Source organism: Hydra viridissima, unplaced genomic scaffold, assembly GCF_058129835.1.
Source record: "Hydra viridissima isolate aposymbiotic clone 2 unplaced genomic scaffold, HvirCarnegie_v1 scaffold_12, whole genome shotgun sequence".
Taxonomy (NCBI): domain Eukaryota; kingdom Metazoa; phylum Cnidaria; class Hydrozoa; order Anthoathecata; family Hydridae; genus Hydra; species Hydra viridissima.
Genome location: NW_028324311.1, coordinates 11,096,651 through 11,113,359, shown reverse-complemented (window position 1 = coordinate 11,113,359; position 16,709 = coordinate 11,096,651). Strand labels below are relative to the sequence as shown.

Genomic DNA, 16,709 nt, shown 5'->3' with positions numbered 1-16,709 from the left:
AGCCGGCCGAATACCAACACTAGTCATAATTTTACGGTACAGATTAATAATTCCAAGGCATCTAAGCTACATTAGAACTATTACTCAATACTTTTAGACGACTTATTTTCCTTGTCTGACTACTTAGAAACGTGGTACGAGTCGTCTTAAAAAGTATAAATCTCTTAAAAAATCACGGTCGACGTAAGCCCACATTAACTTTCAAATTAAATCCCCATTAGTTCGAGGTCATAATTTCATGGTAAAAAATTATATCCAGGCATCTGATCTGCGACCAACTTACGTAAAAGCTTGCTGACTTAATGATCTTAAAAAGCATCAAGTTTGTTATCAAAACTGTTTAACATTATTTCAAAAAAAATTATCATTATCCGTAAAAAGAAAAAAAAGAAAAAAACTATGACAACACATATTTTTTATAAAAATTAAAATTATTTTAATACGATTCATATGAGCTTTCATATGAGCCTCCTCCGTTAGTAATTATCATCTACTAGTTTGATCTCCAGAAATGTTCTGTTATTAGTATAAGTTATTTTCAGGAATTAATATATGTATCCAATTGATATATGTATCCAGGTATATATTTTATTTACGTATAAGTATTATGGTGTTAATTTACTCTGAAAACATTTAGACATGAAGACTAATTGTTCGAATACTCCTTCAATTAAAGCTATTGATAAAGGTTCAGTTCATCAAATATGCTCTGGACAAGTAGTACTTGATCTTGCAACTGCTGTTAAGGAACTAATTGAAAACAGTCTTGATGCTAATGGAAAAATTATAGAAGTCCGCCTTAAAGAGTATGGCAAGGAGTATATAGAGGTCTCAGATAATGGTGATGGAATAGAACAGAATGACTTTGATTCTTTATGCTTAAAGCACTACACATCTAAATTGAGGGAATTTTCAGATTTATCTTCTGTCAACACATTTGGATTTCGTGGAGAAGCACTGAGTTCTTTATCAGCACTGGGTGATGTTGTAGTATTGACTCAATCTAAAACCTCTGCTGTTGGCTCTAAGCTTGAATTTGATCACAGTGGTAAACTTATAAAAAATATATCTGTAGCTCGTGCTACAGGAACCACAGTCACTATTTCTAACCTTTTCTATCCTTTGCCAGTTCGATACAAAGAGTTTCATCGTAACATTAAAAAAGAATTTTCTAAAGTAGTTCATGTTTTATATGCATATAGTTTGATCAACAATGGAGTTCGCTTTTCATGCATAAATCAAGTGGGTAGTAAGAAAAAAACTTTACTTTCAACTGATGGAAACAACAATGTACTGAATATTATTGGTAGTATTTTTGGAGAAACACAAACTAGACAATTGATTAAATTTAAGCCAAATAACAAGTTTGATGATTCAGTGCTGGAAGAATACAATCTCTCTGCTCATTTTGTAGCTCAATTTGATGGGCATTTTTCATTTGATGGTTATATATCAGCAGTTGAACAAGGTTCAGGAAGGAACTTGCCTGATAGACAATTTATTTTTATAAACAATAGACCATGTGATTTTCCAAAATTACTCCGTGTTATAAATGAAATTTATCACACATTTAACAGACATCAATATCCTTTTGTGTTTCTAAATATTTTAGTCAGAAAAGATTATGTTGATGTTAATATTACTCCAAATAAAAGGCAAATAATGGTACATGAAGAAAAGGTTTTGCTTGCATTTTTAAAGTCAACTTTAAAATTTATGTTTAATAGTTCAGCAGGACATTTTGAAGATAATGCTATTTCTACAAAATCTAGTCATGATTTAAAATTTGAAATTTTTGATTTTAAAAGTCCACTAGATTCATTTGATTCTGTGAAATGTGATAAACAGACTGTTTTTAGTCCTTTAGAACGATTCCGAAGTAAGTTTGATAATAGTTCAAACTTACCAGATCAAGTTCAACAAGAAACAATTACGATGCTTTTTAAGAAAGCTTCAAAAATGAAAAGATGTCAAACTGATGAACAATTAGCATCCAATGAAAGTAAAAAATTTAAGTTTAATGAAAATTTGCTTTCAAAAGATTTCAAGCTTCATCTAGAAAACCATGAAGAGATAAACTGTGAATTAAATTTTGAGAATGGTGATGAAAAGCATTTAGGTATTATTCCTTTTCTAAACTTGCCACCTGTGAATGATACAACTAAATTTAATTGTTGCTCTGAAGATATGATTTTAAAACCCATTATAGTTGAAAGAAAACCTATAAGTAATATAGTTACTGAAAATACAAAAGAACACAACATAATATCTATTGAAGAGTTTTTGGACCCTTCTTTTGTAGATGAAAGTGTAGATAAAAATGAGGTAGTTAAAGAGAATAATTCTAATGATTTTAACAAAAAAAGAGAAGATTTTGATAAAGGAAGAGTGGTTGCTTTGTTCAGTTTTGATATGGTAAAAGAACATTTTCAAAATTATACAGATAACAATTTACAAAAAGATATTTGTACTTCGTTCCGTGCAAAAATTATGCCAGGAGATAACTTAGCTGCAGAAGAAGAGCTTATTAAACATGTTTCAAAAGACATGTTTGAGAAAATGGAAATAGTTGGGCAATTCAATTTAGGATTTATTGTTACAAAATTTGAAGAAAATTTGTTTATTGTTGACCAACATGCCACAGATGAAAAATACAATTTTGAGATTTTGCAGCAAAACTTTATCTTAAGAGGACAGCGCTTGATTGAACCAATTTCAATGGAACTGACATTAGTAAATGAGTCTACTCTTGTTGATAATATTGGTATTTTTAAAAAAAATGGATTTGAATTTAAAATTGACAATGACAAGTCTGAGAATCATAGCAGAATTAAGTTATTAACTGTTCCAACAACTCTCAATGGCAATTTAAGTGTGTCTGATGTTGAGGAGTTAATATTTTTGTTAAATGATTCCCCTGGTGTGATGTGTCGCCCATCAAGAGTTAGACAAATGTTTGCCAGCAAAGCTTGTCGATCATCAGTTATGGTAGGAACTGCATTAGACCACTCACGCATGAAACGGCTTATTCAGCATATGGGAGAAATAGAGCAACCTTGGAATTGTCCCCATGGTAGACCAACAATGAGACATCTCATTTGCTTAGGAAGAATCAACTCTAATTGAGTTATAGATTTTAGTTCTTAAAATCTTTCATCTTTTTTATACAAACTGATTAGCAAGTTTTGTTATATCATTATTTTGTTCTTGCATTATAATTTTATAGCCTCATTTTTATAGTAATTTAATTTTTCTGTTATTTGCATTAAACTTAAATAACAATTTTTAAGATATTTTTAACTATTTTTTGTTACAATTATTAAAAGTTTACTACTTACAAGTAGCATATTCAATTTACGTCTTATCTTACATTTCATATATATTTATTTCTGTCTTAAAATCTCTAAAATATTTTATTTGTATGACAAACAAGATTTACTAAGATAGATTGATGTTGTTGATGTGATTGATTTACTAAGATAGACAGAGCGTTGTTTTAAAATTTATTTTAAAATAATTCTCTGATCTTTGGTTGTTGTTTTTTTTAGTTTAAAAACTAAAATGCTTATTGTCAAAATTTTTTGATGTCTGAAAATTCTTTTAATGAAGATAATTGTCTTAATGAAATTTCTGGCTTTTTAAAACAAAAATTACTACCGCAACATGAAGAAAGAAATCCTCCTCCTGATATAAAGTTATCAGTCAGTATGAAAAACGATTCAGAAATATCTCAAGAAAAGTCAACAGACATGCTTAATGGTGTTTGTGCTATATCACAGTTAGAGATTGAAATTAATCAAGACACAGCATGTGCAGGTAGTACAAATGTTGAGCAAGAATGGACTGTTGAAAAAAAGTTGCATGATTTTTTACAATGGTGTAAAAAAAATGGTCTCAACCTTTCACCTAAGGTATATTTATCTTTTCTATTTATATTTTCATCGGGCTAATCAGAAAAGTGTGTTAAGTCTCTTTAAATTATAAGTAGTTGTTGGGTCAGATAATTACTTTTCAACCAATTTCAACAAAACTTTGTGGGACACCTTCTGATTTTCCTGATTTTTACATATCATTACCTACATTATATAAATAGGTTAAATTTTAAATTTCAGAGTTCAAAGTAAGGAAGTTTAGAAATTATAGCCTTGTAAACACTATCAGGTGGCACCCCTGGATTTCTTAGGCCTAACTCTATAAAAGTTTAAACATAAACCTGTCATGTTTAAAACAAAAATGGCAGTTTTTTTTAATAACCCTATTTTTCAATTCTCAGGGTTTAATAGCGTTGTTGGAAACTATTCCCCCTTTAACCTGCCTCCTGGCCCATGTGATGTAACCTATTATAAGTCATTTCTTAAAAAAAAAAGATATATTTGATTGCTTTCTCCTTGATCTGGTCTTTATACTGAATAGGGGCACAATTATTAATAATAATCACCAATTTTAAGACAGAAATATCCAGAAAACAGTTCTAGAAAAAATAAGTCACTTGTTGAAAGTTAGAAAAATGTCATTAGGCCTCTGTTTTTACCATTTAAGAAATTGAGGGATGCCACCTGGTGATGTTTATAAGGCTATAATTTCTTAACTGATGCACTTGAAACACTTAAATTTAAAATTTAACTTATCTACATAATGTAGATAATGATATGTAAAAATCAGGAAAAACCGAAATGGTAATCCACAGGCCATTGGTTGAAATATAATGATCTAACCCTGTTCCTGCAATACTTAATTATTGATTTGTATAAATACTATTAGTCGTTTTTTTTACATATATATCTTTAATTTCCAGGTGAAGGTTGATTTCAAGGGCACTTGCCACCGTTATGGTATGATTGCTACTGAAGATATAAAAAAAGGTGAACTACTTTTTACAGTACCTCGTCATCTTTTACTTAACCAAGAAACAGCTTCTTTGAAAAACCGACTGAAGGAGTTTGAAAAATGGCTAGATTCTCATGGGAAAAGGTAAAATGGGAACAATTGTTTGAATTTTTAATGCCAGTAAATTTAAAAATACCAAAAATATTGCTTTAGTATTTGCATAATTGTTATTACAGACTATAGCATTAGAATATATTATAATAAATTGTTAAATTAATGTATTGATGGAATCTAAATTCTAAATCTAAAAGAATAGAAAAAATCAAATAGATTCTTCTAATTCTTGTTATTTCTTAGATTTTTTTTTTTTCTTCAAACTTTATTCAACTCTTCTAATTGTAATATAAAGTTTAAGGTGTATTTAGTTTGGATTGCATAATTCCATAGAAGGTCAGCCTAATTGATTTCAAGATTGACAGTGGGCTGAAAAAAACACAACTAGCAGTTAGACCAGATTTCCCCTCTTTAAACACTGGTGTATTTCTCTCTCTCTCTCTCTCTCTCTCTCTCTCTCTCTCTCTCTCTCTATATATATATATATATATATATATATATATATATATATATATATATATATATATATATATATATATATATATATATATATATATATATATATATATATTTATATATATATATATATATATATATATATATTTATATATATATATATATATATATATATATATATATATATATATATATATAAAATTATAGTATAGTATATATATAATTTTTAGAAAACAAATATTACAAAATTAATTAGCAAAGTGGTGAGTCTACATATTTTCAAAAATAATTCCTGATATTAATCTTGAAGAAGAACTAGTTCACTCTTTGCAAAATCAAAGTAATTATATTTGGCACTTTTCAAGAAATAGCAACTGCTGAGAATTTAGTGTTCTCAGTATGAACTATTAGGAATTATTATTATAGAAACTATTATTATATGAACTATTAGGGAAGTAATTGAAGAATTGGAAACCACAGTTCACAATCAGAGTTTGTTCAGTAATGTGGTTTGAGATTAACCAATGAGATAAATTTTAAAAATTTAATGCATAAACAGCTAGTTAAGCCAAAATACTGTTAAACAAAGTTTAAATGAAGAAGAAAAAGACTTCTTGGATATTTTAAAATAAATAATATTTATTTAAACTTATTATTTGTAATCATATGTTTATAAAAATGCAGAAACATTTTCAAAATTAATTTACAGAATATGAAAATTCTTACAAACATTTATGCAAAAGTTTAGTAGTAATAAAATTGCCTTATATGGACTGATTCTTATGCTTAAAGTATCTAGTTGAGAAGTATATGGACTGATTCCTATGCTTAAAGTATCTAGTTGAGGGGTACATGGGGACAACAAACCAACCTAGAATGTTTTTAGAATGATTAATGATTAGACTTTCCAGTTGCCACTCTTTCTGCTAATTTTTTTAGGCTGATGGGCTATTACTTTTTATTGCTTTCCCTGTCTCTTGATAGGTCTGGTGTTATCTTTTCAAAATAAGAATATTTTTTTCTGAAAACTAATAAAAGTTGTCTGGGCAAGGTTGGCTACAAAAATTTATTTCCCTGAAAAAAATTGACAAATTTATAGGTTTGATACAATAATACAATGATATTTTTGATAAGGTTTAATAATAATATCTTTGATAATTCATAGGTTTGATACAATAATATCTTTGTTAAGGTTTGTTAAAAGGTTGTTAGACTTGAACTAGAAATATAAAAAACCCTTCAACACCATGGCTTCAGTTCACTATGGGCTTCAGCTTAACAAATTCTAGAAATTCTTCTTTCATCATCACTATTGATGTGACCTAATGAACTAATACTAATATTTATATTATATTTCTAGTATTTAAGGTTTATTTTATTTGTCAGTTGATTCATCCAGAGGGGGCAGGGGGGCAGGACAGTTTTCTAAGTCATTCAATATCAAAAATATTCTGTTTTATAATTTCTTCATCAGTATAAGGATACTTTGCTCTTGCAATATTTCATGCTCTGAGGAAACTTGCTTCTGTCGTAGTACAAAAACCAACGATAACATCAAATATAGAAAGGAAATATAATAAATATAGAAAATTGTAATGACATAAATAGATAAAAAAGAAATTACATTAATGACTAACATTTATTACTTAAAAAAGATTTTTTTAAAAATTATTTGCCTTTTATGACTATGGCAATATTAACAATAAAAAGATTTTTTTTTAAATTAATTGCCTTTTATGACTATGACAATATTAACAATAAAAAAATGTTATCCTCTGTTGAAAGTTATATTTTCTGAATATGGCTGTGTTTTTTAATATGACTGTATTTTGTTAAAATTTGTATATTCATTTAGTCTCAACGACAGCAGTGGCTGGCTTCCTCTCTTGATTACATTAATGTGGGAGTACAAACTAAAAAATTCATTTTGGGCATCATACTTACGTTTGATACCTGAAGTTAGTGAGTTTGGGCATCCTCTTTTCTGGGAAGAAGAGGAGTATACTTCAGAGTTTAAAGGTTCTTTAGTTTTACTTTACTTTAAAAAAAAAGAAAGTCAATTCACTAAAAGTGTTTTGAAAATTTCTTTCAATTTTAAAGGCCTTTGTTAAATTTTATGCCTTTGTTAAATGATATCATTGCTGACCGTGAAAATTTATTTCAATTTTAAAGGTATGCCTTTGTTAAATGATATCATTGCTGACCGTGAAAACATTGAAACAGAGTATGCGGAATTTGTCCTCTTATTTCTCAGAAAAAACAAAGATTTATGTGGAAGGTTTGTGTATTTTTTATTTTTAAATTTATTCAAGGATTCAAAAGTTTTATAAGTTTTATATATTATGATCACATAGAAGTCAGATATTACATGTGTGTGTGTGTGTGTGTGTGTGTGTGTATATATGTGTGTGTGTGTGTATATTTATATATATATATATATATATATATATATATATACATACATACATACATACATACATACATACATACATACATACATACATACATACATACATACATACATACATACATACATACATACATACATACATATATACATACATACATATTTAAAGTATTTTTACAAAATTTAACTTTTTTAATTCTTCATTGTTCTATGACAGTATTGAAGGTTACAGCTTGGATTTTTTTAAACGCATGGTTGCCTTTGTAATGGCATACAGCTTTACAGAGGATGAGGAGTCACCATCTATGGTACCCATGGCAGATATTTTAAATCACCATAGCAATAATAATGCACACTTAGTGTTTCACAAGTCCAATTTGAAAATGATAAGTTTACGAAAGATAAAAAAGGTTTTTATACTTTTCTCCTACTTCTTGATCTGAGCTTGTGAACTTTCATATGTTATATATAGTACAATCTCTCCAATTTTATGGGGAAAAATAAAAGTTTGAGTTAGAGAGATTAAACTGTAGTATTGTGATATTTTCCCAAAAAATCTTATGCATTTTGTTATACTGTATATATGTTATTTTTAATTGTGTTTGCTTTTCATTGATTTGTTATAAAAAATGATAAAATATTGTTAGGATTTTTTTCGAGTTGATAGTTTCATGGAATGAGGGTTTAAAATGAGCCACTATGTTTGAGTTGCTAATTATTTTTTGATTAAGTGTTCAATGCCTCATCTCCTTTTTTTGTAATCGTAATAACCTTCAACTAATCATAAACACCAAAGTTTTCTTTTTAAATTAAAGTTTTAAAAACAATGTGTAATTATATTTCTCCAATTTTTGTTGTAAGAACTAAAAAGTTAAAGTTTACATTATTTATTTATACAAAAATTTAAAGATGAACATAAGGATTTTTTTGTTTTGTTATGATTTAACTTAAAAATTGCAAAAAAATTTGTTTTTGCTTAACTCATTCAGCATTTTTAGGCTAAACATTTGTTATAATAGAAAAATAAGACCATTACTTAAAGGGTAAATATTGAAAGAGACCATTGTAGATGCTACCTTCATCATTTTATTTGAATTTTTTTATCACAAAAGTCTAAAAAAGGCGCCATGGAAAGCTTTTAGTCAGATAATATCAACGTTAGATGAACGACGAAGAGAAGTGGTCGCATTTGAGGCGTTTTCGGAGAGTGCCGTGCGAATGCCATGAGAAAGAGAGAGTGCCATGAGATCCATGCGAAAAAATGACGCTCTAATAGAATAAAAATGTTTAAAAAATTTTAAGTTAAAAAAATGCTTTGTAAAGCCGTTTGGCTAAAATTGATTTGAACTATTTAAAATAAAGGGAGAAGAGATCTTCAACACGTTTGGAAAGCTCGGAAATACTGAATTGCTTCAAATGTACGGATATGTTGAAATGCCATCCAATCAGTATGATTCTGTAAGTGGTATTTTTAAATGCAACTCTCTGAAAGCCATAATGTAACGATAACATCAACTAAATGAGTTAAGTTGATGTTATCGTTAAATTATGGCTTCCAGAGTCCCTTAAGCCCCTCGCACCTCGTACCTCGCCCCTCGTACCTTGTATTTAAATGAATTGTCTTACTGTTTTTTCAGTTGTTGCTTCCTGTGAAAGATTTTTATAAAATTATGACATCAAAGTATGGAACAGCAAACGATGACCCTTATTTGCTCGCTAAAATCAATCTTCTCAATCGCACTGTAGGGCATTTATAAAAAAACTTGTGTACTTCTTGTTAAATTACTTCATTTTCAGATCAATATTCCGTTAGCCGCGTGTGTATTTTAAATGGCTTGTTTTATTATTTAGGGGATCGCTCAAGTTGATACCTTCTTCATGTTTGATAAAAATGGATTGCGCAGCGGTCCTGACTTAATTCAGTTTCTGAAGGTTTGTGAAAGTAAAAATATTTAGATAAAAGTTCTTTTATAAACAAGCACAATAAAATGTTAATACTCTTTGCTATAAGCTATAAATGTATACAAATATATATAAATACAAGCTTGAAGTACCTATAAACATATACATATAAATATAGCTTCAAATAAGAAACATCTATTAATATAGATAATGTAAGTATAAACAAAAATACAAGGCAAACGACGTCGAGTAAATATTTCCTAGGGCGATATTTATTATTATACAATACTATAGTTCCACAATATATGCTATTAATACCTTGGTTCTTAAAAATAAAGAACTTTCCTAGGTGGTTTGTACAAATTGCTACGAAAACTAATGTTTGATCATATTTGCTTTATCCAATTTGTTATTGCGTTTTTAGATATTCCACGCTAGCGATCGTGACTTAGAAAAAATATTAAAAACTCGTGCTGGTAACCGTCCAGATTCTTTTTATCATAAACTTTTGAGAAAACTACGTTTGTCAAAAAAAACAGATGTCTCTTCGGGTGTGGCTGTCATTGATATTACAGAAGATGATGTTGAAAACGAGGGTGATCATCATAATAAGCGCAAATATATTGAACTTGAAGATAGTGAAGGTAGCAGTAAGCGACTTTGCCATAGTAATTTTTGCGGCGAAACGTTGAGCTTAGACACGTCTAGTCAGCAAACTGGTTTATCTTATGACTACTCGGTTGCTGAGTTCGACGCTGGAAACAGTACATCAAACGCCATCGAAATTATCGATGAATCAGATGAAGATAGTAAAGATAAAAGCTTAAATGGAAAAACTTTTAATTATCTAAGATGTGAAAATATTTTGGATTCAGCAAATACTAAACAAGCTGAACTTTCTGCTTGCACAATAAGTACATCGTTTGTTCATCAATATGCACAACAGACGAATGAATCAGAAAATCCTTATTGTGACAATACAGTAGACAAAGTAAAATGCGAAAAGAACGAAATTCCCCAATCGTTAATTTTTTCGAATAACCAGAAGCACGTTTCTGCTTCGAGCGAATCTGACAACATTGACAATATAAGAACACTCTCTAACAAGAAGAGACAAATTGATCACTCAAAAGATCACAATGTAGATAAGAATAATCCTGACCTTGTTGCTGGGGTTTTAATAGAAAATCATTCTTGTGAGAAAAGTGAAAATGATCGAGTTATAGTTGAAGTTGGTTCTTCTGTTATTCCTAATAGTACTTTGCAAACTTCGTCATCTGTTTCTGTTGAAGGGAATTCAGATGATTGCTTTACACCTCATGAGCAGACTACTTTTGATGTGCCAAGTACAGATGAATCAGAAGAAGATATAGAGTTTGTAAATGAAAACATTCCTTGCACGATGTCATACAGTAAGTATTTTACCTTTGTCATTCCAAATTATCTAGGGAATTTATTTTGGACAAATTTATAATAGCTTTTTTTTCTAGATAAACTAAAAGAACTTATTCTACCAGAATGGAAGGAAACAATTTTATTGTGAGTGCGAGAGATTTTATATCCTCTTCATTTTTTCCCAATCTTTTCCGTTATTTCTCCTAATTTTTTCCTAACTCGTACTGCGAGTTGTAATTTTTTAACTGTTAACTTAGTGCGCTGTTACTTTATTATTTCCTGATTTTAGTGTACTCGATGTACTGGCTAAAAACATGAAAAATGATGAAGATGTCACTTGTCCCAGCGAGTTACCTCGAAACTTACAAAACGCTTTTTACGTCAGACAGGGACAGCGTGCCATTATAAATTTGTTTAGATCTTTTATGACGTAATGGATTTTCTAAACGAAGTAAATAAAAAAATCGTAAGACACAGAGATGCACATGTTTTTAGATTTTTTTTAAAAAGCTTTAAATACTTTTTATAAAAAGATTATAAGAATTTATTTTTAAAAAAATTGATTTATATAAAAAGTGGTGTGCAAAAGTTTAAAATTCAAGTCAAAGTAAGTTTACTTGTGGTTAACAGATCTCAACTGAAAATTAATGCAGTTTTATACATGTAACTTAGTTTACATAAACATAATCAATAGGCCACTGCCAGGATTAAGATTTAATAAGAGTCACCCTGGAAAATGTTCTTATGCTATAAATAAAAAAATTCCAATAAATATAAATTTAAAAAAATTAATGACTATTTAGGGATTTGAGTTCAAATAAATATTGACTCATCTGTTTTAGGGATGAGGGGCGCTAGCAATTTTGATAAACAAATAGTTTCATATTTAGAATTCCGAAGTCATAATTAAAACACTTTAAGCTGGAATTTTTGTTTTTAGTATTTATGTCATTATTTTACACTATTTCTAATGTAGTATTAAATAAATGTGTGTGTGAATATATATAACATATATATACACACACACTTGAAGGGAAATGCCTAAAATAATAAAAAACCTAAGAACTCGTAATGAAAGCAAGAGATATGCTGGTTTGCCATCAGAGCTTCCAATAAATGATCTTCCAACCTACAGACAAGTGATTCAATATTCATATCTTATTTGTAAAAATATGTATGAAGTTACAAGTATTAGTTCTCCAGAGATAATTTCAAAAGTTACAAATGAGTTGATCAGTCTTTGGAGTAGAGTAAATCCTAAGCTTCCTCTGATCCATGAGAAGTCAGTAGCCAAAAAAATTTCTAGACTTCTTAAGAGAGTTTTATCTGCTGAAGGAAAATGCAAAAATGCAAACAAAAACAAGGAATATCTTGATTGCAACTTTGAGCATTTGTTTGATTTGTCTTCTTGTGGTTGTGGACTTCCAGTAGTAGCTTGCAATAATAGGTTAGAAAAATTGTTAATTTCATTTTTATATGCAATACTTATTTTTAGCTTGTGCTAAACTTTATACAAATAATTTTTTATAACTTGATATGATATTTTTTATAAGTTAAATGCTAAATTAAATAGATTGCATTGGATAGTTTTACATAATTTTATAATTTTAATGAGATGTTTTTGTTTTCAGTTTTTCTGTAATACTTTTTTATAAAAATGATATTAAAATTATTCTAATAGATTTTAAATATTTTTATAATGCATGCAATTTTTCTTATGCATAGATCTGTTAAGTGTAAGAATCCTTTGAATTGCAAAACAACACACTTTGCTTGTCTCTGTGAAAGTGGGAAAAAGGTAAATAATTTTAATTTTAAAAATTAGACTTTATTTAACTCTTTAATCTGTAGTAATTTGGAGAGCTTTGAATCTGGTAGTAACAATCAAATACACGTCAGAGTGAAAAAATAGTATACTTTTCTTCCATTTTGTCAGCTAAATACTTTATTTTGTTTTATTATTAATAAAAAAAAAGCCTATGTGATTTTCTTAAGTGTTTAGGATATTGTAAAATATATTTGAAACTATTTTATTGTATTTATTCTATTCTAGAGTTAGTTTAACATGTTTGTTATTGAACTGAGTAAACACCTTGTTAAAAAAGTTTAAAATTGTTTTAGGTACCACTATTGGATAGAGAATATTTAAAAGATCAAAAATTGAAAATTGGAATAACAGGAAGATTTCAAATTGGTACAGTAGATAAAATAACAGTTGCCAGAGAAAAAAGGAAGCAAGAGAGAGAAACTAACAAGCAGATAAAAAGATGTATTAAGTTGCCTGCTGTGGAAATTCAATGTGATTCCCAATCTGATTATACTGAGTTATTTGATAACAATAATAAGTTTGAATCTGATCCAGACTTTTCTATAACCATGCCAGTTGAAAAAAATTATACTCATTTAATAAATTTGGCAAAAGCTGCTATACGATTTGAAATAAGTGATGTTGCAACAGCTGCATTAGTAACAGCTGTATTAATAGACTATGGTATTGTAAAAAAATTTAATAAATCACAAATAATAACTGAAAAAAAGGTTTTTGGAGAAAAAAAACGAATCAGCACTATCATAAGTTCTAAACACTTATCTGATGTTAAAGAATTAAAGGTTATTGGAATTGATGGAAAAATTGACAAGTCTACATTAGTACATTCTGTCAGTTATAACACTGATGAAGATCCTATTATTGTTGCTTCAACCAAAGAAGAACATCATCTTACATTTACAGCAGAATATGGACCAACAGCACAAAATTATTTGACTCATGTAGTTATACCTAATGGAACTGGCGCTACCATGGCAAATGCTACTGCAGATGTTTTAACAGAATATAATAGTGTTCAGAGCTTAGTCGCTGTTATTGTAGATAACACAACTTCTAATACAGGTGCAGATAACGGTTTGGTTGTAAAACTGGAAAAAATTCTTAAAAGAAGTTTGCACCTATTAGGATGTTTGCTTCATCAAGTTGAACTTCCACTGCGACACATCATATGTGAATTAGATGGAAAAACAAATGGTCCTAAGTCTTATAAGGGGCCTATTGGAGATGCTGCATCTCATCAAACTCTTCATGAACAGGTATTGGTTGAGTTTGTTCCCATATATTCGGAAATAGAGTTGTTTGTTAGCAGTGAGGTTATAAGCAATCTTAGTACAGACCAGCGAATGCTTTATGAGTACTGTGTGGGTATCTCAAAAGGTTTTATATGTAAAAAATTTCTTGCAAAAAAACCTGGACCAATTTTTCATGCTAGATGGCTAACTCTAGCCTTAAGAATAATGATGGTTTATGTTAGGACTGATAAACCATCTCCTGAATTATTAGTAATGACTAAATATATTGTCCAAGTCTATTGTGTAATGTGGTTTGCTATTAAGCGCTCTGGAAAATACAAAGATGCTTGTCAACTTCTGTATAAAACCATTCAGTTAGTCAAGCTTCAAGACAGCAGGATTCAGAGCATTGTTTTTAAGAACTTACAAGGAAATTCATATTGTTGTTTGCAAGAAAATTTCCTGTACTGCATGCTGCTGGATGAAAATCTGAATATAAGAAATCAAGCCCTCAACCAAATCCTTAAAATAAGAGCATTGAAAGAAGACACTACTTTTAAACCAAAGCTTAAGTCGAAATCCATAATGAAAATAAATTTTGATGCTGAGTCTTGGGATTATCTTGTTTCTGTTGATGATATTCAGGTTGAGCCCCCAACAACTCTTTGCATAACATCAGAAATTCTGAGAGAGGCTATTAAATCAAACCTAAAACTTTGTGTAATAGAAATGCCTAACAATTCTTAATCTGTGGAGAGAGCAGTCAAATTAACCTCAGAGGCATCTAAACAGGTTTATGGTTACGAAAAGAGACACAAATTCATTTTGACTAAAACCCTAAGTCGAAGAGAGAATAAAAGAAACGTAAAAAAGTGTGACTATTTTATAAAATGAATGTCTAGTATGTTAGTTATACTTTTTGTTTATTTGTTTGTTTCTTTAACTGCTGAATGAAATATTTACTGTAGTCAATTATCTAAGTATAGTTCTATTGATATTAATGTCCTAATTACATCGACTTCCAGGGGCGGTTTTCTAGGGAGGGGGGCAGTTGCTGAAAAGGAAACAGGCTTCACGATTTAGGGGCCCCCAAATGCTAATGAACTTCCTATTGAAACTTTTTTTTTTATAATTAATTTAACAACTATTCAAAATAACTAAAAATACACATAAAATTATTGTAATTATTAAAAATTTGGTTTAATCTTAGTTTTCGATAGTTTTTCTGTTTTTTATCTTTGAAACCTTTTTTTTCAACCAACTGCAAAAATTTAAGAAGGCTGTTAGTATAAAATTATATTTTTATCTGTGAGCTCCTAAAATTATTATTGCACCCGGGCACCAGAAGTAGTAAACCGGGCTTTTAGACCACTAAAAAATAGGCTTTAAAACATATCAAAATGGCTAAAAAGTGTGATTATTAAATCCAATTTCCCGAAGTGAAAATAACTTTTAAAAAAGTAAATCTTATTGTTTTGTGTTATTAACATTGCAATAAACAAATGCCAGGGTGACTCTTTATGATTTAAAAAAAAAACACCTAGTAGGCAGTGGCCTAATAATCAATTTCTCTATAATTACGTAAACTAAATTACGCAATTATTATCATCCACTATTATTTAATAGTAGATAGTAATAACCGTTACTATCTGCTAACTGTAATTATTAATAACCATAACTATTACGTAGACATAACTCAATCGTTTTCTCTCTATAATATAGCAAGCTATTGTGACTGTGTTCTCCGAATAAAAAATTGAAAATTGGATTTTGTCCGATATTTTTGTGTGTCATGAGTAAAATGAAAGTCTTCTGAAAGTAGGTGTTTGTAAAAAAAAAGCCAATTCAATTTAGTGCAGCACTGGTCATTCTTTTAATTTTATTGCAAGTACTATTAGTGTAAATAGCTCAATAATGTCCAGAATCAATGAGCGTGGTAATTATTAAATTGCAAGCAAAGAAAGGAAAAGAATACTTCAAACTAATTGCCATAATCACTGATATAAAGTGCACAAGCCATTTACAACTTCAAAAGAGATAATTATTCGGTCGCCGGTTAAGTTTTGTCAAAGAAGAATGTTAATGACAGGTTATCTTCTTGTAAGCGATAAAACTGGACAGTTGATGATCGGCGTAACTTAATAATCTCTTATGAGTCAACGTTTTAGTAAATTTGAAATTTGTTGGGGCGTCATTGAAAATTGTTGGGGCTGTATGAAGGACAGAGTAATGGTGAGTCTGCCAGACCTCGGTATCAAGCATGTTGACTATCAGAAGCTGTTTAATTCAATGCCTCGTTGTATTGTTTCTTGCTTTGAAAATAAAGGCTCACAAAATACGAACTTTTCATCTGATTTTTTATATTTAAGCTAAAAGTAGTTGATTTTGTACATTATGCAGAAATAAATTCATATTTATGGAGAAATAAATTCATTATTATGGAGAAATAGATACATTATTATGGAGAAGGATACTTTTCTTACTGAAGTTTAACTAAACTTTTGCACAGCACTTAAAATAAAGCTAAATTGAGTATATTCTTTTGATG

General features: G+C 29.2%; 3 protein-coding genes across 3 annotated transcripts; all 3 read left to right on the top strand.

Annotated features, from left to right (window-relative positions):
- Positions 1–3,461, top strand: LOC145193931 (mismatch repair endonuclease PMS2-like). The gene has a single exon (XM_080071483.2). The coding sequence runs from the start codon at positions 640–642 to the stop codon at positions 3,124–3,126; it is 2,487 nt and encodes an 828-aa protein (XP_079927609.2). The 5' UTR covers positions 1–639; the 3' UTR covers positions 3,127–3,461.
- Positions 3,462–3,509: 48 nt separating this feature from the next.
- Positions 3,510–11,579, top strand: LOC145193963 (uncharacterized). The gene is made up of 11 exons (XM_090068316.1): positions 3,510–3,911; positions 4,796–4,971; positions 7,253–7,416; positions 7,570–7,675; positions 8,022–8,214; positions 9,167–9,262; positions 9,442–9,546; positions 9,656–9,736; positions 10,131–11,118; positions 11,197–11,245; positions 11,391–11,579. Exons 1-11 carry the CDS (start codon positions 3,585–3,587, stop codon positions 11,533–11,535), a joined length of 2,430 nt encoding a protein of 809 aa, XP_089924442.1. The 5' UTR covers positions 3,510–3,584; the 3' UTR covers positions 11,536–11,579.
- Positions 11,580–11,792: 213 nt separating this feature from the next.
- On the top strand, positions 11,793–15,136 carry LOC145202033 (uncharacterized). The gene is made up of 3 exons (XM_090068318.1): positions 11,793–12,548; positions 12,827–12,899; positions 13,223–15,136. The coding sequence occupies exons 1-3, from the start codon at positions 12,139–12,141 to the stop codon at positions 14,906–14,908; spliced, it is 2,169 nt and encodes a 722-aa protein (XP_089924444.1). The 5' UTR covers positions 11,793–12,138; the 3' UTR covers positions 14,909–15,136.
- The last annotated feature ends 1,573 nt before the right edge of the window (positions 15,137–16,709 follow it).

What these genes read in the sequence shown, in the direction of transcription:
- LOC145193931 (XM_080071483.2), top strand. Translation starts at nt 640, where the DNA reads ATGAAGACTAATTGTTCGAATACTCCTTCAATTAAAGCTATTGATAAA.
- LOC145193963 (XM_090068316.1), top strand. Translation starts at nt 3,585, where the DNA reads ATGTCTGAAAATTCTTTTAATGAAGATAATTGTCTTAATGAAATTTCT. An exon ending in GTCTCAACCTTTCACCTAAG is followed by an intron (nt 3,912 to 4,795) that starts GTATATTTATCT and finishes TTTAATTTCCAG; the next exon opens with GTGAAGGTTGATTTCAAGGG. An exon ending in GTTTACGAAAGATAAAAAAG is followed by an intron (nt 8,215 to 9,166) that starts GTTTTTATACTT and finishes TTTAAAATAAAG; the next exon opens with GGAGAAGAGATCTTCAACAC.
- LOC145202033 (XM_090068318.1), top strand. Translation starts at nt 12,139, where the DNA reads ATGCCTAAAATAATAAAAAACCTAAGAACTCGTAATGAAAGCAAGAGA. An exon ending in GTAGTAGCTTGCAATAATAG is followed by an intron (nt 12,549 to 12,826) that starts GTTAGAAAAATT and finishes TCTTATGCATAG; the next exon opens with ATCTGTTAAGTGTAAGAATC. An exon ending in TCTGTGAAAGTGGGAAAAAG is followed by an intron (nt 12,900 to 13,222) that starts GTAAATAATTTT and finishes AAATTGTTTTAG; the next exon opens with GTACCACTATTGGATAGAGA.